Genomic DNA, 27,540 nt, shown 5'->3' on the forward strand with positions numbered 1-27,540 from the left:
AGCCTTCTTGACAGGGTCCTAGAGATTGGGGAAAAAATTCACCTGAGATCCGCTGCACACATCTCAAATACATCATGTAGTGAGTGTGACATTTTGTCTGTCACTCCTTCTGCCCCTTGTAATTTCACTTTCCTTCCCCCCACCACCCTCCCCTGGCCATAAGCCACCACTGATCTGCTTTTTTGTCACTAAACATTAGTTTGAATTTCCTAAAATTTTGGAAAAATAGAATCATGGAGTACATATTCTTTTTGTCAGTTTCTTTCACCTAGCCTAATTTTCAGATTCACTCACTTTTCAAAAGTGAGTTGCTTTCTTTTTTTTTAATATTTATTTTTAGTTGAGATGGACACAATACCTTTATTTTATTTATTTATTTTTATGTGGTGCTGAGGATCGAACCCAGCGCCTCTCATGTGCTAGGCAAGTGCTCTACTGCTGAGCCCCAGCTGCAGCCCCATGAGTTGCTTTTCATGGCTAGGTAATATTTCATTATACAGATACAAAAGGAGGAGAGTTGGCCTTAAAGAATTTTTTTTTCATTTTCTTTTCTTTTGGGGGAGTACTAGGGATCGAACTCATGGGCCCTCGACCACTGAGCCACATCCCCAGCCCTATTTTGTGTTTTATTTAGAGACAGGGTCTCACTGAGTTGCTTAGCGGTTTGCTTTTGCTGAGGCTGGCTTTGAACTCAGGATCCTCCTGTCTCAGCCTCCCCAGCTGCTGGGATTACAGGAGTGTGCCACCATGCCCACCTCATTTTATTTTCAATTGAAAGGTTTTGTGGGCTTTTTATTTGGCTTGTTTTATTTCCATTTTAACAAGTTTCTTATGGAGGAGCTTTTTTTTTTTTTTTTTTGAATGTGCTTCAAAAGAGCAAATATTTTTCTAGCAGTCTTTTGGCCCCAGATTTATACTTAATTACTTAAGTCAGTGAGTGTGTTTGGTGTCTGCCGTCTGCTGAGGGCCAGGCTGGTGGCACCTGCAGGGCACAGTAGGAGTTTCCGTCCCGGCCAGTGGTTGATTTCCTTATGAGGCTCTGGCAGTGGTTAGATAAACAGTGGCACCCTGGCCTGTGTGTGTAAACCTTAGACCATCACTGTGCCATCTTTGCAGAATCACTGAGGTTTGCTTTCTGCCTCCGCTCGCAGCCTGGTGCTGGATTTTGATTCTATAGGATGTTCCAGCAAATAGGTGTCTCCCAGCCGTCTGTCCTTCAGCAGCAGGGGTGTAGCCGGGGTTTCTGAGTCCTCCTCACAAAGCCAGAAGCTGGGGAATTTTCCACGGGTTGCTGTGGGGCTGGAAATGCTTCCTTTCCAATATTCACTGGTTTTATACTGAAAAGTCTCCTATGTGTGAGAAAAAACAGCGAGCCTCAGGTTCAGAGCCACAGCTCGTCAGAGAAAGTCTCTCTCCAGCCCATTTTACAGACAAGGAAGCTGAGACTGGGGAGCAGGAATAACTCACACAGTTACTAACAGTAGAACTGGGTCTTGGGGGCTTGGGCTGTGCTATTGACCTTTGTGTCCAGTTTCTGAAGGTGGGAATTTCAGGAAGGCTTGGCAGGACTTGGTAGTCCTGGGAAGAAAATTGTTGCTTTCTCAGCCCCATGCACACAGATGTTTGTACCCCTATCAATATAATGACAATAAAAATAAGTTGTCCCCAGATAATGCTTCTAGAATGTTCTCACATCTCCCAGTGTCCTGACCTTGCACCAGCTTGTTGTAGGAATAACTTTTAAAAACAGGGGTAGCTGCCCAGGAGCGTCATCGGGCAGTATTTTCTGGGACGTGATGAAAGGTGAGGGGCACTTCTTACATCAGTGCAGCACCTCCCGGCTGGTGAAGGCCTTCTAGAACAGCCCTCACACGAACCCCTTGGTGGTCTTTCCCAATAGCCCCTTTTACCTGTGAGGAAACTGGCTTAGGAGATGAGGTACCCACTAAGGTTGCCCAGGGGCAAGGAGAAGACCCAGACTTAAGAACGCAGGCCCAGCTCCCAGTCTCCTGCCCTCTCCACGTCTGCTGAGGGTGGTGCGGCACGCAGGCCAACGGCGTGACGTGGTGAGAAATGGGCTTTGTGTTTGGTGTCCAGAAATCAGCTGTCCCACCTATTTGCTGTGTGATCTTCTGGAAGATAGTTAGCCTCTGAACTTCATTGTCTTCTTTTGGAAAATGTAACCCTTGTTCCATAGAACTAAATTTATATTTAAATTCATTTATTTGAAGTGCTCAGCACAGGCAAGGATGTGGGGGAACAGTAAATCAGTACAACCACTCTGGAAAGGAGTATGGAGATACCTCAACAAACTAGGAATAGAATCACCTTACGACTCTGCTGTCCCACTCCCTGTTCATATCCCAAAGATCTAAAATCAGCATACTATAGTGATAGTATAGTAATACGGTGCACACAGATTTTTTTTTTAAGAGAGAGAAAGAGAATTTTTTAATATTTATTTTTTTAGTTTTCAGCGGACACAACATCTTTATTTGTATGTGATGCTAAGGATCGAACCCAGCGCCCTGCGCATACCAGGCGAGCACGCTACCACTTGAGCCATATCCCCAGCCCCGCACACAGATTTTTAAATGGTTCCAGGATGGGTCTGCAGTCTGATCACTTGCAGAGGAAGTAGGGAAGACAGAAGCACCTACCATGTGCCCTGCCATACTAGGGCCTCAATAAAAACAGCCAGGCTGATGAAGCACTCCCCTGCCGAGTGAGTGCCCCTGTCCCCCACACAGTCCAATCCTGGTCTCTGGGCCATGTTCTGGCCTACAGTGAGTGGACAGGGCCACTAGCTGGTCAGTGGAGTTGAGGCCTGGAGTGGGGAGTGAGGGACTGACGGGCTGTTCCCTGGCACCAAGGGGAATCAGCACAGACCTAGGAGGGCTTGTCTGGCACGGGGGCATCTTTCTCTCAGACACTTAGATGGAAGCTCGAATCAGGCCTGACCACCATCCATGTCTTTGTATGTTCACTGTGGACATCTCCTTTTAAGCCGCTAATACTCTGAGGTGTTAGGGGACATTGAGTAGGACCTTCTGCGGAAGAGTCAGCAGCCACCTTGTGGGGTTCAGATTTCTTAAGGGGTTTGGGGACCAAGTCTGGTGCTTGGAGATGAGGGGCCCTATTCCATCTCTGGCTCCTCCTGCCTGGCGCACAGAACACCAGAGTCATCCCTGGCTGGGGTGACTTAGGGTCTAGGTCCCATCTGACGCACCACACGGCCACCTGGTCGAGCAGGGAGGACCTGGGTGGGGTAAGAGGAGGGCAGCCCCAGCAGAGCCTCCCTCCCTGCCAGGCCAGTGGGGTCTCGGGCCCTCCGTCTGCCCTCTGCCCTGCCCAGGAGCCTGCTGGAGAGTTCAGTGATGGCTCGCAGTGGTCATCCTGTTTAACATCCCCTTCCACTGTCACCAGAGGGCCCAGGTGCATGAGTGGTTTTGCCCTCTGGCCTGGGCTGGACAGCTGGGCTCTCTTGATGGTGGTTCTGGCCCCGCAGCTGGGTGTGTGGAGGTGGGAAATGCCCTGATCGTGGCCCCTGCCATTCCTCGTGGCCTCAGTTTATTTGTGCGGTTGCATCAAGAGCTGAGTTTCCCATTTGGAGTCCTCGATTGTTTTGGGATCATGGATTCCTGGAGTAGCAAAAAAAAAAAAAAAAATAGATAACTACAGTTCCCTCAGAGGAAATTTGAGTAAGCACCATCTTTTCTCACATCCCAGTTTCCTCATAAAGGGTAGTGGTGAAATGTCCCCTAGCCCCAATGTCCTGGGGTTCCTGAGCTGGACAGTACCATGGGGTCACTTGTGTTCACTCCCTGTGTCCAGGTCAGACCCACGAAGCAGACCAGAGGTGCACAGCCTCTCTCCTTTCGTGACGTGCCTCTGCAGGCCTCTGGTTGAAGCAGCCTTCTTTCCAAGAGGCTGTTTGGTACCAGTTTAGCTCCTTTCCATCACACATCCGCTGACTGCCACTGTCTTGTTGATAGTGCTGTTGAGTTTGGGGGTTTGTGTTCTGCTTCTAACCTGCAGAGAGTCCAGGTTCTAAAATATTCCCTCTTGCCCTCTCTGTTGGTCCACATGGTGGAGAAGAAAGGACCTTTGGATGGCAGCCCACATTCTGGGTGGCTTACTGGCTCTGCTGATGGGGATGGTCCAGGTGGGTTTTCACGAGCCCCTCACTGTTGTCAGGCAGGGAAGGAATGGGCAGTGTGGGCACAGACACCTTTAGGTATCTTTCCCAGGTAAAAAGAGCATTAGAAAGTGAGGAGACTTGTTGTCTAATGAACCCATCATTTTCAAATGAGATGACCAGAGGTTTGCCCGTCAGTGGGCAGCATGGCCAGAGTGGGGACCATAAACACCATCTCCTGGCGAGGGCCTAGGGCTCCTCGCCTGCTCTGAGATGTGGCCCCATGTGTCTGCAAGCTTTCTCGGAGGTAAAGCCAATGCTGATGGAAATCTCCAGTGGATAAATAGCCGCTGAGTAGACTGCTTACAAGGCCCTTTATCTACGGTCCACCCGCCACCTTAGCCTCAGATGACTCGGGGTCTGTGGCATGGCAAGTGACATGGCAGAGCCTCCTCATCAGAGGCACTTGGACTTCCTGCACTTGCCTGCTGGCCCCATTAGTCTAACTGGCGTCTGCGGCTGTCATTGCCCTGCTGTTTTTAATGGCACCCCTCAAGATGGGCTGATTGTTTAAAGAACATTTCTGGTGTTGGGCCTCCGGTCGTGACGTCTGTCTGTGGGTCCCTTTGTCAACAGGATTGACTTTTTAAAGTGTTTTTGCTAGTGCATTATAATTATACCTACATAATAGCGGGGTTTGCTGTGGCATAGTCACATATGCATGTATCCTACTTTGTTCCAATTTATTCCCCAGGACTTTCCTTCTCCCTTCCCTGCTCCTTCCCCCAAGCATGACTTCTCACTGGGCCTCAGAAGGCTGGGGGGCAGCCTGGGGTTTTATTTCCTCCACTTTCTGAGACCCTGTGGCGTTCGGCTGGTGATGGATGTGGGGAGTAATAATTCCCTCGCTATTATTATCTGCCGGCCCCACCTCCATCCAGGGGTAAGTTGGGTCTCCTGGCCTGGACAGGCAGGGAGGCCACCAAGGCACAGACTTTCTTTAATCATACTAGGCCTTGGTGCTAAATGAAGGGGACTGTAGGGACTTCAGGACTCCGAGGAAGGAGGATGGAGAGAGGTCATTGGGGGCAGAAAGAGCCATAGAACATGGCTGCGGTGGGCCACTGGTGTCCTGTGCCTCTGCTGGAATGGGGTGGGCTGGTGCAGGACAGAGTTGTAAGTGTCCAGGACCCCCAGGGAAGGAATGTCCCTGGAAGCCTTCCTGTGCCCCTGATTGTGGCTGCTTCAGGTTCTGGCTTTTAGTGAGAGCTCTTGGTGGATGAGGCCAGCTGAAGCAGGAGGGCTCTTGCCACCCTGAGGTTGTACGCCTGTGGTGGCCTGTCTGAAGGCCTCTTTCTTGTTCATGTGGCATTCCCGTCTTCCTGGCCATGGGGGTTCTTGGCTGTAGGTGAAATTGCCCCCAGTGAACCAGACCCCTTTGTTCAGGTACAATGGGATGTCTGTACTCAGACAGAAAGGAATGCTAATGGCTTCTTAACTGTCCCAGGCACCAGTGCCTGGAAGATACAGGATGCACATTCTTTACCATCCTATCAGAAACTGCGTCTGTAGGCTTGCAGAGCTTTGGCCCAGCCTGAGCCGGTGTTTGTGGAACATTTGCCATGGCATCCTGCTGATGGCCCCTTGTCCTTAAGCAGGGGAGCTATTTGACTCCATGGCCCTCAGCTCAACTTCCCCCGGAAATGTGGTCAGATCCCTCCCTCACTTCCAGCTCCCGGACCCTTACCCCTCTGTGGCAAAACTGGAAGTTTTGAGAAGCCTGAAGGCTTTGGCTCTTTTAAATATAGGAAACAAGGGCTGGGGATGTGGCTCAGTGGTAGAGCGCTTCCCTAGCATGCATGAGGCTCTGGGCTTGAACAAAACAACAGCAAACATGGAGAGGTGTGGGAAATGTGGTTAAGACCGAGATGTGGGGTGCAGGGTGCTCCCTTTCCAGCTGGGTCACGTGGACTTTGTTAGGAGTGTGGTGAGATAGCAGCTGAGGGAGCCCTGGCCCCCCAGCCAGGCACCACCTCTCAGCTTAGCTTCGCATGTTGTGTAGCACTTGAGATACTGGTGTTATCTCCCTGGCGTGACTCATAAGGAAGTCAGAACTGCAATTAACACAAAACCTCATTTGCCCTCTTCACCTCTTCCCCACGCTGCCCTCCCCCAGGCTCCCCTAGTCACAAATGCCTGTCTAACATTTTCTCTGAAGTCTTTGGAAACTTTACTAGAACAAGGCAGCCAGTGAGCATCATTGCCTGGTTCCATTTGTCTTACCCTGAAAGTCTGTGAGAATCTTCTCCAGGGAAGAAAAAAGAAGAAAGAAAATCCCGCCTCCAAGCGTGCAGACTGCCACAGGAAGTGATTCATGGGGCCAGACATGCGAACCTGGTGCAGGAGGTGGGAGGCTGGGACCCGGGGCTGGGAAGAAAGAGCAGAGAGGAGACTCAGCCCTTCAAGGTTTCTGCTTGGTGAAAGAAAGTGAAAAACAGAATGACTAAGAGCCCTGTAATAAGAATTGTTTGTTTTGTGAAGTGAGCTAATATTGAAGGCTGTTGGCAGATAAGACTTGAGAAATTGCCATCGTCAGGGGAGGTGACTTTTGGTGCCCTGCCCTTCTTTTTTTTTAATTTTTTATTCTAATTTACTATATATGACAGCAGAATGCATTACAATTCATATTACACATATAGAGCACATTTTTTCATATCTCTGGTTGTACACAAAGTATATTCACAACATTCGTGTCTTCATACGTGTTCTTAGGGTAATGATGTCCATTTCATTTCACTATTTTTTTTTACCCCCTTGACCCCTCCCTTCCCTTCCTTCTCCTTTACCCTATCTAGAGTTCATCTAATCTTCCCATGCTCCCTCTCCCAACCCCACTATGAACCAGCCTCCTTATATCAGAGAAAACATTCAGCATTTGGTTTTTTGGGATTGGCTAACTTCACTAAGCATTATATTCTCTATCTCCATCCATTTACCTGCAAATGCCATGATTTTATTCTTTTATGCTGAATAATATTCCATTGTGTATATATACCACATTTTCTTTATCCATTCATCTACTGAAGGGTATCTAGGTTGGTTCCACAGTTTAGCTATTATGAATTATGCTGCAATAAACATTTATATGGCTGTGTCCTTGTAATATGCTGTTTTTAAGTCCTTTGGGTATAGGATAACTGGGTCAAAAGGTGATTTCATTCCCGTTTTTCCAAGGAATCTCCATACTGATTTCCATATTGGCTGCACCATTTTGCAGTCCCATCATCAATGTATGAGCATGTCTTTTCCCCACATCCTCGCCAACACTTATTGTTGTTTGTATTAATAGATGCCATTCTGACTGGGATGAGATGAAATCTTAGAGTAGTTTTGATTTGCATTTCTCTAATTGCTAGAGATGTTGAACATTTTTTATATATTTATTGATTAATTGTATATCACCTTCTGAGAAGTGTTTGTTCAGTTCCTTGGACTTTTATTGATTGGTTTATTTGGGTTTTTTGGTGTTAAGATTTTTGAGTTCTTCATATATCCTAAAGATTAGTGCTCTCTCTGACATGTATGTGGTAAAAATTTGTTCCCAAATTGTAGGCTCTCTATTCACCTCATTGATTGTTTCTTTTGCTGAGAAGAAGCTTTTTAGTTTGAATCCATTCCATTTATTAATTCTTGGTTTTAATTCTTGTGCCTCAGGAGTCTTATTAAGGAAGTAGGGGCCTAATCCAATATAATGGAGATTTGGGCCTACTTTTTCTTCTATTAGATGCAGAATCTCTGGTTTAATTCCTAGGTCCTTGATCTACTTTGAGTTGAGTTTTGTGCATGGTGAGAAATAGGGGTTTAATATCATTTTGTTGCATATGGATTTCCTGTTTTCCCAGCACCATTTGTTGAAGAAGCTATCTTTGCTCCAATGTATGTTTTTAGGCACTTTTGTCTAATATAAGGTAACTGTAATTATGTGGGTCAGTCTCTGTGTCCTCTATTCTGTACAATTGGTCTAACAGTCTATTTTGGTGCCAATATCATGCTGTTTTTGTTACAATTGCTCTGTAGTATAGTTTAAGGTCTGGTGTGGTGATGCCACCTGCTTCACTCTTCTTGCTAAGGATTGCTTTAGCTATTCTGAGTCTCTTTGTTTTTCCAGATGAATTTCATGACTGCTTTTTCTATTTCTATGAGGAATATCATTGTGATTTTGATTGGAATTGCATAAAATCTGTATAATGCTTTTGGTAGTATGGCTATTTTGACAATATTAATTCTGCCTATCCAAGAACAAGGGAGATCTTCCCATCTTCTAAGGTCTTCTTTAATTTCTTTCTTCAGAGTTCTGTAGTTTTTGTTGTAGAGGTCTTTCACCTCTTTCATTAAGTTGATTCCCAAGTATTTTTTTTTTAGGGTATTGTAAATGGGGTAGTTTTCCTCATTTCCCTTTCAGAGGATTTGTCACTGATATACAGAAATGCCTTTGATTTATGAGTATTGATTTTGTACCCTGCTACTTTGCTGAATTCATTTACCAGTTCTAGAAGTTTTCTGGTAGAATTTTTGGGTCTTCTAGGTATAGAATCATATCATTGGCAAATAGTGCTAATTTGAGTTTTTCTTTACCTAACCGTATCCCTTCAATTTCTTTCATATGTCTAATTGCTCTAGCCAGTGTTTCAAGAACTATATTAGATAGACGTGGTGAAAGAGCTGTCCTTATTCTTTTTCAGAGAGCAAAGGTATTTCTCCAGATTCAGACCTGCATCAGTGGGAGGTGGAGCTGGGCATTTCCCTCCGGCCTAGCTGCTCTCCCCCCTTCAGAGACAAGGTTCCAAGTTAGGTCTCCCCGACCCCTTCTTTCTCTCTTCTTTTTACCTTTCCCTCAGACCTCTGAGGCTGATAAATGTCTTTCCCTGAATACTCACTGTTTTCCCAAAGGGAGTGTCACGTGATCACAGGAAGGATCTTTCCATCCTATGGGCTCAGCCTGGCATTTTATTTTCTTCTCCCTCAAATTGACAATGCAGACAAACCCGTTTCCCAAATGCAGTTTAGAAGCAGAGTCTCTAAGTGTTGGCCCCGTGAGCAGCTCTGCGGCAAAAAGGGAGCCCCCGTCACAGTAGAACCAGAAGAGGTGTCTGGACACGCTGGCTTGGTGACTCCATTTCTGACTCCCTGTGCTGGTGAGGTCAGCTTTGCTCACGGGGGTTGTATTTAGAGCTGGGGTGAAGTGGGCTTTTGCCTTAAGCCATCAGAAGGTGGCCAAGGGCTGTGAGTGTCCCAAACATCCCACAGGTGATCTCTGAAAAAAAAAAAAATCATCTTTGGGCTTAGTCCTGCTCCAAGTGAATGTGAGCAGCCAAGTTTTCCAGCAGAGTAAAAATTCCAGAAGGTTCTGTGCAGCCTGGCGGCCATCCAGGCAGTGAGTAGAGAACAGTGTAGATCTTTGCAGCATTCTCTGTTGGCGACTTGAAAGTTCTGTGGTCCTGCCAACACTGGAAAAGGAGCGATCCCCCCTCAACTTGGTGCTGTGATGGGGGTGGATTGCATGAAAACTAGAAGGGTCTCAAGTGAGACCCTATACCCCTCTTCCAGGATGTCACCTCCTCCTTTTCATGCGGAAGGGAGGGTACAGGATGATTATATTGTCAGAGCCGAAGGGGATCCTCTGCCCATCCAAACATACTGTTTTGCAGTCATAGAGAACTGGGTTTGGAGTGTAACCCCCAGGTTCAAGGCCAGGCGCTGCAACTTACTCTCCAGGGTGACTTTGGGCAAGTCACCTAAGCCCACATAAGCATTTCTTCTGGGAAATGGGAGTAATCCCCCTCTCCCCCAGCTCGCAGGGTCCCTGTATCCAGGGAGGTAAGGCCGAGGCGCGCTGGGCTCTCATATCTGCCCAGAGCTCTGCTCTGCTTCCCTCCACCAGGGTCCCCTGGGAGATTCCTTAAGCCTGGGCTCTCAAGTGGGGAGGGTGCAGACAACCTGCCCCCAGGGCACCTGGCAAAGTCTGGAGACATTTTCACTTGTCACAGCTGGAGGTGGGGGTGCCGCAGTGCTGGCCGACAGCCTCTGCTCCCCACCAAGGGTGGCCTGGCCCAGACCTCAGCAGGGCCGGCCTGGAGAACTGGGCCTCTCCTTACTCATGGCCCCATGAGGGAAAGTTCTCGGTGCCCATGTGCTTTACAGATGACTAGGGTCAAGCTGAACTTTCTCCATTAATCAGCTTCCTCCTTCACCCAAGAGCTCACACTCTGAGCTGCCCGGGCCCTGGGGAGGGGAGAAGCCCTGAGTCAGATGGCCCTGTGTTTCCAGGCAGGGTCCTGCCAGGGCAAGGCAAGGACTGCCTGGGCTTTCTCCTCCCGGGGTCTGCCCTGTAGGCTCCTGCAGATCTCTAAGGAGTCCACTCAGGGTGCCCATCTTCCTGGGGCTCCGGGGAGGGCCTGAGCACACTGCTCCAGAGAAGGGTGTGGTGGGGTGCAGCTGCCATCCGCAGGGCAGTGCACCCCCTTCCAGCCTAGCATTTTATTTGGTTTCCCTCAGATTGGCAGCACCAAAGTCCTGGATATTGTTCGTTTGCAAGTACAGATGGAAATTGGGTTGTTTTGGAGAGAAGCTTCTTGGTGAGTGGTACCAAGGGTCATGCAATTCTGTTTTGAGCTTCTCGCGGGCTGATCTGAACTGGAATATTTTAAAACATGCTTAGCATTCTTAAACTTGGGTAGAGAGTAGAGCACATGGTCAGTGGGTGGAATTTATAATGAAACCTCAGTTATCCAGAACCCCAGCCATAAATCCTCACCTTTCTGTATTGTTTCTGTGTGACACCAAGAAGTGGCTGACATTGGAAATGGAGCTTAAGCAACCCTCAGAACTTTCAAAATGTCTGGATGTAGTATACTCAGTGTATGGTCTGATTTTCTTTTTTAACTATTTTTGTGGTGCTGGGTTAGGCCTAAGAACCTAGCACATGCTAGGTCAATGTCCCACTACTGAGCTGCATCCCCAACCCCCTGATTTGTTTTTGTTTATAATTCTTATTTTAATATAATTTCAAATCTCAGAAACTTGCTATTGTAGAACAAGGAATTACACTGCAGAGTCACCAATTGCTCAGTCCCTTTCCAGAAAATAAAAAAAATTAGAAATACCCAAGAATAATAATAGCATATATTATCCTGAAGGGTGAGGTCTTCAGGCAACTTAAGATTTAGCACAATAAAGAAAAAAATCTTATTTTCGCGCCCACCACTTAGCATGGTAGGAAACAGAAAGTGGACTCTCATCTGTTGACAGGCCTCATCTGCCATGGGAGTTTGTGTCACAGGCTGGTCACAGACTGCCAGAAAGCTTCCTCCTTGGCTGCAGTGATTTGCTGGGTGACCTTGAGCAAGGTGCCAAATGAGTCAGGGTCTCAAACTTCCATCACAAAGTCTTCCATCGAGTCTCCGCAGGTGCCAGAGTTCTCTACACTGGTCTCGGGCAGCATAGAATTAGCCAGAGAACCACCTGACCAGGACACATGGTTCTCTGAACATTGGGCTTCTGTGGTTTATCACCTGCAGCTGACTCAGCCTATAACTCCTGGCCTGGAACAAAGGGTTGTTTTGGATATGACTGCTTCCTGGAGGGAATGGATTCTGGTGAACCCCAAATCAGGCACCCCTCTGGGCAGGCAGCCTTTTCAGGGTCTCATGTTTGTTGCCCTAGTAAGTAGCTGTCCCAGGGCTTTCCGCTGCTGGAAGAAATTAGGCAGGCTCTGGTCCTGGCATATGCAAGGACAGCAGCAGGAGAGCTCAGGATGAACCACTTGTAGCTCAAAGGCCAAATGGAACCAACGCGAGGGGCCAGTCACATCACCAGCAGAATTTTTTCTGCCTTCCTAGAAGGTCTAGTGAGCACTTAACCCAGCACTGAAGTTGCTCAATGCTTGCTTTTATTTTGAGCCACACAAAAAGGAAAGAAACAACAACAACAACAAAAACCCACAAATGATGAAAAACTCAAGACAAGTGGAGTATATGGTTTTAGTTGCAGCTGAACAAAGCCAGGGAAAGTGGGGAAGCCTTATTGTCGTCAGAGGGTGAGGGAGGAAAGGAGTGTCGTCCACACTCAGGGCAAATGATGCTTCTCAGCTTTAGCAAGGATCAGCTGGGAAACACATGGAGAGATGCATGTGGGAGTGTGACATTCATTGGCAAACCCCCGATGAGAAAGAACCTTTCCTTACTCTAAACAGCGTACTTTGAGGGGGGAAATGTAAAGATACAGAATTAATCAATATGAAATGAAGCCGAGCATGGTGGCACACGCCTGTAATTCCAGCAGCTTGGGAGGCTGAGGCAGGAGAATCTCAGGTTCAAAGCCAGCTCAGCAACTTAGTGAGGCCCTAAGAAACTCAGCAAGACCCTGCCCCTAAATAAAATATTTAAAAGGGCTGGGAATGTGGCTCAGTGGTTAAGCACTCCTAGATTCAATCCCTAGCACCAAGAAAGAGAGGGGGCATGGAATAGATGCCAGAGGTTTGGCTTCTGGGTTATTAACAAGCTACTTGGGCCACTTCAGAAAATTAATGTTAAGCCCAACATAGTGGCACATGCCTGTAATTACAGTCACTTGGGAGGCAGAAGTAAAAGGATCCAAGTTAAAGACCAGTGTCAGCAACTTAATGAGATACTGTCTCAAAATAAATTTAAAAAGAACTGGGGATGTGGCTCAGTGGCCCCTGGGTTCAATCCCTAGTACCTACCCCCCTAAAAAAATTAACATTAGATGAGTATTTGAGATAAGTTCACATTTTATGCAAAAATGACACTGAAAGCTGATAGGTAAGGTGTTCTCCATAAACAAAAACTCAAGTCTTTCTGAACTGGTTAAGTCTTATCCTGGAGGTGCAGTCAAAGGTAGGGAATGGGGGTGACCATTTAAAGGTACACAGGCTGACTGTGTGAGTCACAAGGGCCAACTTCACTTTACCTTTTCTCTGGGGCTGCAGGAAGGTTGGTTAACCTCTCAGGTGCGCCGTTTCTCAATTGGCATGTGAAGATGATGACTGTTAAGTTTATTGGGAAGACTTGTGGTACAGTCAGTGTATTAGTCAGCTAGTGTTGTGTAACAACCATGCAAAAATTGCAGCAGCTTAAAACAGTGATTGTGCTTATTCTGTCTTCTGCAACTCACTAGGCAAAACAAGTCAGTAGCTCAACCTAAAGTCAAAGACTGGGAAAACACACTAAGCCTCTGGTAGGAAGAGCAGCACAGCCACAGGCCAGAGGGTGTGGATGCAGAGAGGAGTGACTGGTTTACCCTACTGCAGTTATCATGTACCCGACATATGATCTCTACCATTGGTGCTATCATTACTGCTCAGTAGGCAAGGCAAAAAGAAAGTCTCTCTCTCCCTCTCTCCTTTTCCCCCTCTGGAGTACAGGGGGATTCTACCATTGACCTACATCCCCAACCCTTTTTATTTTGAGACAAGGTCTTGCTAGGTTGCTGAGGCTAGCCTTGAACTTGAAATCCTCTTGCCTCAGCCCCCTGGGTTGCTGGAATTACAGGCGTGCACCATTGTACCTGGCTAAAAGCTTGTCTCTTTAAGAGTCTAGAAAGCTTAGTATTGAGAGAAAGTGTGCATGTATATTAAAATACGTTTCATTGGAAAGACGCTAGTGTTGACACCTTTACTTTATATCACCAGTTTGGCTCAAGTCACTGGCACTGTGCCCAGGCTATGGTAGGTGTTCAATAACTACCCGATGCCTGACAAGGAGTCGGTTTCCTTGTCTATGCGGTGTGTGACAACAGAAGGCTGTCTTCATCCCACCCACCTCTCTCCCCCATTTTTTAGCACTGGTCTTGGTTTGAACCTGATCCTGCTTTGGGCGAGTTGTGGACCCCAGAGGGTCCCTTCAGTTCTGTGAACCAGGCAGGCAGGATGAGGTCCTCTGGGGTGGCTGTTTTGTAATCTCGTGTGGTGGCAGTGCCTGGCACGTAGTTCATGCTCTTGGTGTGTTTCTGGAACTTTTATGTTCTGCCCCCAACTCTGAGCCCCAGTCCTGTCCCCCAGATGGGGGTGCGGGGTGGCGGATCACAGCTCTGGGGACAGGAGTGGTATTTGGCTGCAGCTCTTCCCTGGGGAGCGCTCTGGCCGGCTGCACCTTCATCAGGGGCCCTGGGCTCTGGCATGTCCACATCCTTGGCTGTGGCTCCACCACCATTTTGGGACACTTTACGGGACCCACTTGGAGCCAATGGGAGGAAACCTAATTTCCTGCCACAGGAAATTGTTTGGCTAGTGAAGAATATATTTAAAGATTAAAACCTTCTGTCAGAAAAGCTTGAGGGAGTTGCTGGAGAAAGACGTTTGAGGGTCTCTTATTAGGAAGCCACTGGGTGTGGGAAGAGATGGAGGCTGTGACTAGCAGGGAGGCCCAAGGCCGCCTCCTGGGACTGTACTCTCAAAAGTCCAGCAGCTGGTCTTGGACCGGCTTAGAGAAAGAGTGGGTCAGAAATAGACCCTTTTCTGCAACTAAGCATGTTTATGGTAACATTAGCTCAGAATTAAGACTCATTTATTGGACTTACTTAGTGGGCCCGGTGCCCTGTAAGGCTGGGAGGGTGTATTCCGGACACATCAGCTGTACTAAATCCAGCAGCTGGAATCCCTATTCACTATTATTATCTTGCTGAGCATTGGTATGTATTTTGAGTGGGACCGGGAGGAAGAAGGAACAGCACCAGGGTTCTGGGCCCTGGCAGCCAGACTCCGAACCAAGAAGGGTTGTTACTGATGCAAAAGAAGTGAACGAGATGCCCTTCCTGTCATGAGAGTTTGATGGCTCAGAAGCAGAGGCATGGACCAAATGACTTCTAGAAAATCCCGCCAAGTCAGACTGGTGGTCCTGAGCTCATGAGCGGGAGAATAAGATTATGCCTGTGTCCTGGCCATCAGGACCCAGCCTGAAGCCAGAGAGGCAGCCCTGGTGCAGACTGCTATGTGGCCTGGGATTTGAGCTTTGCCTCTTGGATGTCCGAGGGGTACAGAGAGGGGCCTTACTGACCACACAGCATGGCATGGGGGTGCCACCAAATAAAGGACACGTAAGGGAGGCCTCTCTTCATGACCCCCCCTAACTGTGCACTCAGATGGCCAGAGTGGGGAGGAAAATAGTATCTTTGAACACCTACTGTGTACCTTACTTTGTCAGGCGCCATTGTAGTAAGGAGGCAGCAACAGTTACTCAAAATCACGAGGCAGTTGCTGCTGTGCATAGCCTCCTCACCTGCCAACAGCTTTAGGACTTTCTGCAAAGAGTATTTCTTAGCCCTCCCGCCAGTCCACTGATGGGGCTTCTTTTCAGATGAAAAATACTAAGACTGAGCCAGCAGGTGATCTGCTCAGCTTCATGTAGACAGTGAGCATTCAGACCCAGGTGTGGCCCTTGCCTTTTTAAAGAAATTGTGATATAATTTGCAAGTGAATTGCCCACATTTAAAATATGAAACAGATACAGTGGCGCATACCTATAATCCCAGCGCCTCAGGAAGCTGAGGCAGGAGGATTGCAAGTTCAAAGCAACCCTCAGCAACTTATCAAGGCCCTAAGCAACTTAGCGAGACCCTGTCTCAAAATAAAACATAGGGCTGGGGTGGCGGCTCAGTGACAGAACGCTTGCCTAACATGTGTGAGGCACTGGGTTCAATTCTCAGCACCATGTGTCAATAAGTAAAATAAAGGTCCATTGATAACTAAAAAAATTTAAATATATATATATTAAAAGGGCTAGGGATGTGGCTCAGTGGTTAAGCATCCCTGAGTTCAATCCCTGGTACCAGAAAAAGAAAAGAAAATACGCACACACACAATTTGATAAACTGACATGTATATACCTATACAACTACCACTCTGGTCCTTCATCCCTCCCTCCCCTGCACACGCCCTCTCCCCTGCCTGGACTGCCAGTCTGCCTTCTGTCACTGTGGAACAGTTTGCATTTTTACTTTACTTTAAATTACTCTATAATTTTACATAAACAGAGTCGTGCTTCTTTTCAGTCAGCACAATCAGTTTTGGATCCATGCACAACGTCACATGTATCTACGTTCCTTTCTTGATTGCCCAGGGGTGTGCCTTTGTGCTGACCCCATCGGATGCCAGTCCTTGGACATGCGCTTTCAGTTCTCTTGGGTAAATGCTGAGGACTGGGGGGATCTTAGGGTGCGTTTACATTTTGACTCCTGAACTGTTTTCCCCATTAACCGCCTCTCTACCCCACCAGCGAGGTTCTGGAGTTCCCGCTGCTCCAGCTCTTCGTCAACAGGTGGCATAAACAATCCTTTTAATTTCAGGTATTCTGATAATGGTGTGGTGGCTCATTGCAGTTTTAATTTGCACTTCTCTAATGACTAATGATACAGAGCATCTTTTCATGTGCGTATTTGCTAGCTTATTTTTGTATAGCATCTTTTAAAAATCATTTGCTGCTTATTTTAAAATTGTTTTCTTTTGAGTTTTTGGAGCTCTTTATTCTGGAAACAGGTCCTTTATCAGATACTTGCTCTGCAAATATTTTTTCCTGGTTGGCTGCCCATCTTTTTTATTCTCTTAATAGTATAGTGTCTTTCAAAGATCAGAGGCTTAAGTTTTGATGAAGTCCAACATCTCAGCTTTCTTTTTGATGGATTGTGCTTTTGATGCAGTATTGGAAATATTTGTCTGTTCCAAAGTTTTGTAATTTTCAGCTTTCCACTGTGGCCCTCTTCTATTACATTTTGGGTGAATGCAAGGTAAAGGTTGGCACTCGCTCTTCTTGTCTGTGGATACCCACTTGTTTTACCACTATGTGTTGAAGTAACCATCCTTTCTTCACTCACTTAGCTCTTGTGAGTGTATGTGTGACTGTTTGTGGACTCTGTCAGGTTCCACTGGTCTGTTTGTCCGTCTCCAGACTATTTTCCCCACTTCCTTGATGACCATAGCTCCCTGGCTTGCTAAAAATGTAATTATCATCAGAATAATTCATGTATCATTATTTTTGAAGAAAGGTGGCCGCCTCCTTCCAGCACCCACATGGGGGCTCCCTCTGACCTCATTCTTCTCTTCCGCTGGCCTGAGCTCTTCTCTAGGGGCGCTCCATGCAGAGGGGACTACAACACTCAGCTGGCCCTTTGTTGGAGCTTTTGTCAAACCCTGAAGAGCAAATGTGGCCACTTCCTTAATCTGTGGGCATTTGGTGGCTTTGCAAGAGAGTGAGAATGGCTGACTAATTCTCTGTCCCCTCTCACCACTTCCTACTCTCCCTTTCTTTCTCGGTCACCCCCTTGTCCAGAGCAAGGTGGAGAAAGGCTTTTGGGAGGTTTGTGCTGGTTGGTGCTTTGCAGAGCATCTGTAAATGGACACTGAGCTTCGCTGAGGTCAGGGCAGTGGGAGAACGTCTCCATTTTGCAGACAGGGCAACTGAAGGCCCTAGAAACATCATGCCTTGCCCAGAGTCTTGCAGCAGGGAAAGTGGAAACACATCTTGACCTCAGGCCTTATGACTCCACATCTGGCAGTCTTCCTGCTGTACCTTAGGGGCAAGTCTCAGGCTGTCCTCTCTTGTTCTGCCTGGTAATTACTGTTTTCAGCTGTAGGGGTTCCTTGGTCTGGGCCTCACGGGAGGGAGGTAATTACATACTTCCAGATGCCTCCAGATGCCCTTACTCAGCAGCTCCTGGTTTGTCCCTGAGGCCAAGCCCAGTGCTGACCTTTGCCTGTCCCTCACCATTCGTAGGCCAATGGCTTAGACTTTGATTGATTCCCTCTGTTTTTCTCTGGATGGGGCCCCTGGTTGTACCTGGCGAGCCCCTCCTTCAGAGTGCCCATAAATTCTGTTTATTCAGACTGATGGGGATCCTCTGTTCCAAGGGGACAGCTAGCACTTGCCTTTCTGCCAGCCTCGCCCAGCTATGAGAAAAATCGTCCCCTGAATGGTAGAGTCCTACGATGCTCTTCTTGAGGAAAGGGCAGTACTGCCCCTTGGTAGGGTGCCTCTTTACTCAGGAGCACCCCCTTCTAAGCTCCCTACTCCAACCTTCAACCCCACCTGATTGGTCACCCTCGTGACTGGTCACCCTCAGCCAGAATTATCACAGGACCTGCCCCCAGCATAGTCCCCGTGAGCATCCTTGAGGCCACTTAGCTGCTTTTACTAAAAAGGCAGACTCCCTGTCACAGCCCCCAGGCCCTGTGGAACCAACTCTGCCTGCCACCTTGGCCTTATCTTGTACCCAGCCCTCTTCCTTGCTCCTCTAGCCTGCAACAGGGCCAGAGGAGTGACCTTTTTGGAGCAGGCTTCAGTGCATCTTCTCCAAGAGGAGCCCTGGCTCTCCTGGGAGCTCACCCTGGCCCTGGGGGGCAAGGCCAGCTCTGCTGGCTGTGGCGGCCCTGCATCTTCCTTGGTGGGCCGCCTGCTTCTTCTAGGATCCCTTCCAGCACAGCCCGGCTCTGATCTCCTGGACTTCTGGGCCCAGAGGAAGGCGGGGAGGGTGTCGTGCTGAGCGTCTGCCAACCCGGGCCGGAGCTGAGGGGGCTGGGCTCTGGAGAAGGCCAGCCAAACCCACTCGGCTGTCTCTTTCTGCCCCTCCCCATGCCGCAGGTCTTTGGATGGCCGGCTGCAGGTGTCCCATAGGAAGGGGCTCCCCCATGTCATCTACTGCCGCCTGTGGCGATGGCCTGACCTGCACAGCCACCATGAGCTGCGGGCCATGGAGCTGTGTGAATTCGCCTTCAACATGAAGAAGGACGAGGTCTGCGTGAACCCCTACCACTACCAGAGGGTAGAGACGCCAGGTATGGCCCCTGGGCTGCCCAGCACCGTCCCCAGGGAGGGTGTGTGGCGTGCCTGGGGCTCAGGGGCTTTGGTGCCAGCCCTGCCTGGGTGCTGAGTGGCCTTGCTGTGTCTCCTTTGGACAGTTCTACCTCCTGTGCTGGTGCCACGGCACACAGAGATCCCGGCCGAGTTCCCCCCGCTGGACGACTACAGCCATTCCATCCCTGAGAACACCAACTTCCCTGCCGGCATCGAGCCCCAGAGCAATATTCCAGGTATTCAGAGGGGTGGGGGCAGGCTGGGGAGGCAGGGTGGCCCCAGGCCTGCTCTGTTCCCCCCACTCCCTGTCCTCTCTATCTGTGCAAAACGCAGGCCCTGGGCCCCTGACAGACCCGCATCCCTGCCGGGAGAGGACCTGTGGCCTCAGCTCCCCGCTGGCTAATGATGCTTTTCTTGGCACGAGGGGCAGCATGACCCTTCCGCCCAGCCTCAGTGCACTCATTTATTTTGGAAGCGGAAATAGCAGCACTGTGTTTCTCGGCCTCCCTCACGCAGGTCCGTAGGCCAGGGCTGGCGTGCAGGCAGTGGGGACTGCGGAGTAGGGGAGCCCAGGGCCCTGGAAGTAGCCTGGGCTTCAGACCTGGGAAGGGTTAGAGCCTGGGTGGGAGCTGAGGCAGAGTTGGAGTTTTTACTCTGCCTGCTGGGAGAAAAGGGCTCCCCTGTCAAAGAATGCAAATGTTTTGAGAAGCCCCTCATTGACATGCAAATAATGTGTGAATCACCAGCACTCTTGGCGTCCTGGGGAATTGTACTTGGCCACCCTTGGGCCAGCCACAGCGACTTTTGCTTGCTGGGGCAGTCATCCAGCTGCGCTCCTTTTAGAGCGGTCTAATTTGGACGTGGCTCTCACTCTGGCTTAGCTCACTGGCTGAGCGTGGCCCAGCCTGTGTGCTCGGGTCAGAGCGGGTGGGAGAGGCCCCCTATCCAGCCCTTTCAGATCCTTGCAGGTAGCTCTGGTCTGGGAGTAAGTCGTCTCCTTCCTGGGCTGGCAGACCTTGGAGGCTAAAGCAGGGTCTGGAGGAGTGTGAGAGAAATGGAGAGCACAGTCTCTGACACTGTCCAACTGCAGCCTCCCTGGGGCGCTGAGCCGCATCCCTAGAGACAACAAATACAGACAGCAGCGGTCTGCAGGGGACGATGCAGGGGCCAAGGGGCGGGCTTGAGGGCGCAGCTCTCCAGAGGCCAGAGATGGGGGAGGCTGAGGCAAGTCCAGAAGCCTCCCCAGAGGGCGTGGGGTTATCCTGACCTTGAAGAACAGGCAGAAGTTAGTCTGGCAGCAGCTCTAGGAACAGGCATTTCAGGCTTGGGAGTCCGGCGGCGTGCTGTGTCTGGTCCAGACAGGCGGAGCAGGCAGAATCCAGGAGTGGCCACCTTCACTCCTAGGCCATGTTCCTCCAGCACCCCATTCTGGGTAGCAACGTGAACGCTTGATGTATTTGCAAATGGTGTACCAGGGCCAAGCTGTGCAAACCATTTAATGGGCCACCTAACTTCTGATTCCAGAGACCCCACCCCCTGGCTACCTGAGTGAAGATGGAGAGACCAGCGACCACCAGATGAACCACAGCATGGACGCAGGTCAGTTGGTGGAGGCGTACTCACAGTCTCAGCAGAGTGGCTCGTCCTGCCCGCCCTTCCCCTCCCCACCACCCTTCGCTCCCTCCTCTCTAGCCAGTGTTTATAGAGTAACCACTATGTGGCAAATGCTCAGCTTACACATCATTGGAGATGGAGAAGTTGGTCAGCAGTTACTAGGCTGTCTCATATATGCCCGGATGGAAGACACAATGTGTCAGCTAGGGCACAAAATAGGCCACTTAACCTGGTCAGGGAAGGAAGTGTACCTTGTACTGTAGACTTTTTGCTGAGTTGAGTCTTGGTAATGCATAGGCATTAGCCATGCCATCCGGGTGGGCAAAAGGTGCACCAGGCAGACTTGTAGGGGTCCTGAATGGGAGAGCCTGGTGCATTCTAGGGACAGTGAGAGCTCAGCGCGGTCTGAGTCCAGGGATATCCAGCCCAGGTTGCTCAGTAGGGCTGGCATGCTCCGTCCAGAGAGGATGACAGAGGGCCAGTCATGTGGGCTTCAAGCTGCAGATCTTCCAGCCAGGCAGAGCACTTGGCCCGCAGCCCAGGGCTGATGGGGGCTGCTGAAGGCCTTATGCAGGCCCGTGCCTCAGTGAGATGTTGCTGGCAGTAGGGTGGAAGCCGGGCTAAGACACCGGAACCGTTCAGGTGAGAAGCAAGGAGAGGCAGCCTGGGTAGAGAAAAAGATCTCCAACGGCTGCAGAAGCAGCTATTTTTTATGGTGGTCAAATGTGATCACAGTGCTCCTGCCAGGAGGGATCCAGCCTAGCTCTCTCCTGCCACATCTCCAGATGTTTCTCACGTCATTCGTTATGGGACCCAATTGGCCGCAAACCAGCAGCTTCTTGAACTGAACCCCAGCTGCCACATAGAATGTGTGCGGTGTTGTGTGTGGCTGGGTGAGGAGGAGGAGAGAGCCCAGCAGATGTTCCATTCCGATGGTGGCGGGCATGCCTTGTACACACAGAGCTGCTAGACACGGCGGAGCCACCTGCCCCTGCACACAGCCCAGAAGGGATTGTGCAATTCCCCAAAGAATGAAACGGGCTCACAAATGTGTTGTAAACCTAGTCGCTGAAATCCAGCCTGGGTGTTGTGGCACTTAGGGGTTGAACTCAGCTCCGACACACACCCACCCTGGTGAGTGGCTGACCATGTGGACCCAGCTGGAGTGCACTGAAGACCTTCCTGCATTCCATGCCAAGTGACCGCTGCAGGCTTGCAGCTATTAAAGGTTGGCATGGGAAGTGGGCCAGCTAAGCGGTCTCTCTCCAGCTGCTCGGTTTCTTGTCACTCTGCTTTCTCTCCTCCCCGTTCGCTGCTCTCCCTATCTGTAGAATGATTACTCTGGTAAACAGAGCTCAGAGGGGAGGGATGTAGATGGGAAGGGCAGCGTGTGTGTACCCTCTCCTTCCTGGTTTCTCTTCCCTTCTGCCCGCTTTCTGTGGTCCTTCTTTTTTTCTCTCCTCTGCCCACACGGTACTATGGTGATGTATCTAAAGGTGACATTAGCTTTTGTGGCCCCGGGCCAGCCTGTGCATGGTTGGGTAGAGGGCTCCTATTTATTCTCTCTTCTTCCTCAGAGTTCCCCATTTGGGTCCCAGTTCAGTTGCTCAGGGCTTGACTTCCCTCCCGTGTGAGGCGTGGCAGTGTCTCAGGCCAGCAGGTTACCTGTTCACCATGGGTCTCCCCTGGCCAGCGTGGGCACCCCTCAGAGCAGTGAGAAGGTCCCACAGTCTTCAGACCACCACAAATTAGAAATGAACATTTATTAAGTGCCTACGGTGTGCCAATCATGGCATGAGCATTTTGATGTGCACGATCTCCATGTTTACATGTCACCCAGTAGATGATATTATCCCTACTTCACACCCAGGGAACATGAAGTCTTAGAAGGTTAAGGGACTTTGCCAAAGTCACACGGCTGGTACATGGTGGTGTGTCCAAACCCCATGACTGACTTTGAAATGTTGATCTTCCAGTGATTTGTTCAGTGTCTCATTTGGATTAGGTACCACCCTGGAGAAGACCCCTGTGGCTCATCCCTTGCCCTGGAGGAGGTACAGCTCATTGGGTTGAAATAAAAGACCTCTAGAGGCAGCTTGAGGAAGCATGTGCTTGAGGCCAGGTGCAAGGACAGCCTCCAGGCCTGGTTCAGGGGGGCTGGAAATCTATCCCCCAGGGATATTAAGAAATCAATAACTCCTGTCGCCTCAACCATACAGGAACAAAGGGGACAAGCAGGACGGTGCTCTGTGAAGGGGCAGCGACTGGATTTCTTTGAAGGGGGCTCTGGGATGGAGAAAAAAATCAGAGTATGAATTAGGAGGAACTGGACTTTCCCTACCCGCGCACTCTCCTGTCTTGCACAGAAGGTCAATCGAGCTCAGGATTTTAGGCAGGACCTGTCAGTGTCCTAAGATTGGTATTTCCTGAGCATAAAGGACTGAGAGCAGAACTGGGGATGCCTGGGTCACCTGGGGTGGGAGGCCAGCCTTCCACCACCTGGGGCTGTGGGCGGGGCTTAGGCTCCTCTTATTTTCCTGGAAGCATAGGTAACAGGAAGGTCATGTAAGCTGAAGAAAAAGATGCCACCTACCCTAGTTGGGAAGGCAGTGCGGCAGTGCTGGAGCACTGGGTAGGGTCCTAAAACCATCTGTGTGGAGGAGGCCTCTGAGATCCTCACCCCATCAACCCTCGCTCCACCAGTGGAGAGACTGGGGCCCAGGGCGGGCAGTATGGGCCAGGGCATGAGGTCAGGTCACCTTCTGGGACTTGGCGCTCAGTCTGGGCTCTCCCCATAGGATCTTTTATGAAGTCTTATCACTGTGTCTCACCTTTCAGGTTCTCCAAATCTGTCCCCAAATCCGATGTCCCCAGCACACAATAACCTGGGTAAGTATCTCTGTCCCACGCCTGGAACCCCCCCTGGCTGCTACACTGAAGGTGGGGCTCCCAGCCCCTCACCCCACCATCTGCCCAGCTCAGCCGCTCAGGTTTCTGGTTATAGTGACTCGGGTCACCTCAGAACGGGGAAACCTGAGACAGTGGTGGCAGAAAAGGCAACCATGTGCCGGGTTTGTATTTCACCTGAGCGGCAGTCAGACGTGAGTGAATGAAAATCCCCCGGAGCTTAGGCCCAGGAGACGAGGGTCTGTGGTGAGCCAAGCACATACGTGTGGTTTGGTGCAAAGCCACGGCCGCTGTGCAACTCTACCCACAGGCGTTCACGGACTTGCTTCAGATACACGCATGTGGACTTTATCTGAATACTTCATCTTGCTATGATTTATCTTTTTATTAAAACAGCAACGTATAAGCAGGGGTGGGGGGTTGTGCCCATGATCCCACCAGCCAGCTGTCTGGGATCCAGCATGTATGTACTCGTGCCTTCCTGTCTTCTCTGTGGTTGTGCGAACGTGTTTCCATATTTAGATGCCTAGTTTACCACTCTGCGTTACCTCATGATGTTTTTGAGCAGCTGGCCCCTCACTTCTCCAGCACCCCTGGATTGTTGGGCTTCTGGCTCAGTGTTTCTAAGTGTCACTCTGCCAGCCCCGGCAGTGTCCTTCAGTTCTCCAGGCTGGGACAGGCTTCTGGAGTCCTTGTGGCTTCAGCGTGGAGCCTATTTTGACGGGCTCAAAACAAAGGAAATGTCTGTGTCATTTTTATGGAGGAGAGTTTCTGGTCTTCTGAGCTGGTAGTGTTAGAAAATGTGATTTGGGTTTCGTCTGAAGCTTGGTTGCTGGAACTTACTCTGTGGCTCAGGAAGAGCAATGGTTAATGTCCACATGTGGTGAATCAGAGTGCACTGGACTGGCTTTGGGGCCCGCTTGTTTTCAGACCTTGACCGAGAGTGTCAGATAAAATTCATCATTTGGAATATTGGGAGGTGCTTGGGAGCACTTTAAACAAGCTACCATGTGGGCAGAGTGACATGTGACTTTGGGGGATCTGTTTTAACATCTCACTGTGAGCACTGGGCTTTGCAGAGGGAAGGTCATGTTCCTGATAGGAAAGGACTGAGTTCTTAAAAACAAACTCAGGAGGCCCGAAGCCATGGGGACACTCGAGAAACTAAAGGCCATGACTGCACGCTTAACTCTGGCTTTCAGCTTTTGAGATGAGCTGGTTTAGATGTATATTCTGTTCTCCCTGCTATGGTCAAGGCAGCACATTCAGCCAACAGACTCTGGGGTCAGCACTTGGCTTTGAAACCAGAGGTCACAGGGCAGGTTGGAGGTGGCCACTGCCCAGCTCAGCCGTTTAGCAAGCTGTCCCAGGTGGCAGTCAGCAGGAACCACCCTTAGATCATGGGGTCTAGGATGAGGGGTGAGTCAAGCTTGGACCCTTGCCCCTTCTTCACATGCTTATCTGAGAGTGGATGATTCTTAGGTCATTTCTGACAAAGGCAGGAACATCCCTGAGCTGGCCCGTGGAGCGTGGAAGCCACTCATACTGGCCTAGTTACTCGCCTGCCAGGAAGGTCTGAATCGGGACGAGTCAGCCAGCAAGTCAAGAGCAGGACCAGGGCGAGACGCCGGTGCTGGCAGGCCCAGCCTCCTCTCTGCTGGACGAGTCCCTACGCCCACTTTGCCATTCAGAACCTACCTGAGAGCTGTCACAGATTCGAGGCACCACAGTGGGAAGGGGGGAGGTGAGGGTGATGGTGACGATGGCTGGCATTTCCTGAGAACTTCTGCTTATTGCTATTCAACTGCTTCATGAGTGTTAATCTTCATAACAACTCTGAGGCATACTCTTAACTTTTAATTTTATAAATTAGGATACCATAGAATAGGGTGGACTCATTCATCCGGGATCCTCTTTGATCCATAGCATGTCCACCACGGCAGCAGGACTCTGCCTTGCTGGGCCATTTGGACCAGCTGTCCCCACCTGCCTCACTCAGAGAATAAGGTTCCAGAAGGGACAGGCAACCGGCTATGGCCCCCCGGGTAGGAGCCCTGCCAGCTTGCCTGTCTTCCTCGTTCATTCCCCAGGTACTTCCGTCTGGTCACCATGTGCCTGTCCAGGTGGGGGGACCAGAGGGAGAATCCTAGACCCTGTTGTCAAGGTCAATGGCCTTGTTGGGATTGATAAGTTGGGATTATAATTAATTATAAAACAAGAGGTAAATGCAGATGAAAGTACTGGGAGCGTTCAGAGGTCAACATCAGGCCCTTCGTGGGGATGTCCGACCAGGAACATCCTATCCTCAGCATTTGCCAAGTCCTTAGTGTTCATGAATGCTGGAGTCCAGAGTGGGGGCGACATTTGGGCATTCACAGCCTGCTGGGGTGGCCAGGGATCCATGTTTACCTGTGATACCTTGCTCCAGGTGCCAAGGGAGCAAGTGCAGAGGAAGGGGATTGTGTGTGCCGGGAGGAAAATGTGATGGGCTAGGACCACTTGAGCCATGTGACACATGTGAGCATGAACTTGAAGGACAGGTGGCTACTATGAGGCCAAAAGGAGGGAGAGAACTTCAGATGGGAGGGCAGGACGTGTTCAAGGACAACTGGCCCTGTGCTGGGTGGCACACTGGGGGACTTGGGAAAGATGAGGCTGAAAGGGCTTGTGATGTCCCCTTGGCCTCCTGCCTACAGAATGAAGTTGGTGGTGGGCTCCAGATGGTGGGGGGGTTATCACCCTCCACAGTGGAACTGCTGGGGGGAATTACTGGAGGAGAAGCACAAAGGCCAGGGGGCAGCCACTGCTGCGAGGCAGCTGGGAGGGATGCATGCTTTAGGGAAACGCGGCTGGCAGGGGCGGGTGTTTGTGAGCCGGTCTGGAGCCTGGATCCACAGGCTGCAGTGGCCAGTGTGCACTGAGACGAGTGGGGTCTCCTCCCCAGGCAGGAGGCCGGATGCGTCTGTGACCTGGACCTCAGTATGTCCTTTAAAGAAATTATTACAAAATTATTATACAACAAGGATGAAAGGACTTCCGGCCTCTTTGATTTCCTCCCCCTCCAGGCATGGGTCCTGGGCTTAGGTCTGGGGAAGACTGAGTGTCCTGCCACAGTAAAGCCACTTCTGGCAAGGAGCCGTGGCCTGGTGACTGGAGGAGGAGCCCCCAGGCAGGGGAGGCCCCGCTGGGCATCTGGAGCCCAGGAGCTTTGTTTTGCAGGGAAAGGGACAGGAGCAGGTGACGTTTCTCTGAGTACGTGATGTGCTTGGTGAGTCACCTGGAGTTTCCTGGGCATTTGGGTCGGTAGGATTGGGGCAAATGGAGATGGAGGGAGAGGAGAAAGGTAACGCGCTGGGTCCTGCCGGGTGAGTAAGTCGTTCCCTGAGTTAAAGTGAGACATTTAGGGAGCGGCTTGACTGAGGAAAAGGAGGTCCCAGGGAGTGTCCTGGGAGAGGTCGAGCTGGAGTCTAAGGAGGGGATGGTTTCCCAGAGTGCCGCAGGCAGAGTGAGCCTTCCTCTCTGCCAGGAGACAGAGGCAGGGGTGGGTGGCAGGGCTGCTGGAAAGTGGAAGGCCACCAGCCCTGGAGAAAAGGACAGGGGTCCAGGTCACAATGACCTGGTGCCAGGTGTCCTCATGCTGCTGCACAAGCCGTTTCCCTAGGGCCGCCTCTGGCTCCAGTCTTCCCTAAGCTTGCGAAATCACATGCAGGCCACGTGATGGCAGGAAGTCACCCGCCCCCCAGAGTCTGGCTTAGACTTTACCACCAGGAATGGTGGTAGTTGGGTTGCAGGATCAAGAACGCGGGATTCTTTCTGTGCACAATTGGTTGTTGCTCTGATCCTTGGAGAGAGGTCAGAATTGCTGCCCTGGATGCTGGGGACATAGCTGGCCTGGGCCTGCAGGGCACTAACCCACTATGCAGCCGAATCCTTACCCAGGAGGCTGGGACACTCCGCATGGAGGGAGTGTTTCAGGCACACTGGGCCTTCCAGGTCAGGTCCGTGCAGACGGAGGGGAAG

The 27,540-nt window shown here is 50.3% G+C and overlaps 1 protein-coding gene across 2 annotated transcripts in view; it reads left to right on the top strand.

The window, feature by feature from the left end:
- Positions 1 to 27,540, top strand: part of Smad3 (SMAD family member 3) — a 109,592-nt gene that overhangs the window by 67,833 nt on the left and 14,219 nt on the right. The window contains exons 2-5 of one of the 2 annotated variants that reach the window (XM_076850988.2): positions 18,787 to 18,980; positions 19,104 to 19,235; positions 20,524 to 20,598; positions 23,452 to 23,502. In XM_076850988.2, the coding sequence (XP_076707103.1) occupies positions 18,787 to 18,980; positions 19,104 to 19,235; positions 20,524 to 20,598; positions 23,452 to 23,502 (452 nt within the window). Of the gene's footprint in view, positions 1 to 18,786; positions 18,981 to 19,103; positions 19,236 to 19,957; positions 19,968 to 20,523; positions 20,599 to 23,451; positions 23,503 to 27,540 lie in introns of those variants that run through there. The other variant, XM_076850989.2, reaches the window with a different exon arrangement.

This window comes from Callospermophilus lateralis, chromosome 3 (genome assembly GCF_048772815.1).
Source record: "Callospermophilus lateralis isolate mCalLat2 chromosome 3, mCalLat2.hap1, whole genome shotgun sequence".
In the NCBI taxonomy this organism is placed as follows: domain Eukaryota; kingdom Metazoa; phylum Chordata; class Mammalia; order Rodentia; family Sciuridae; genus Callospermophilus; species Callospermophilus lateralis.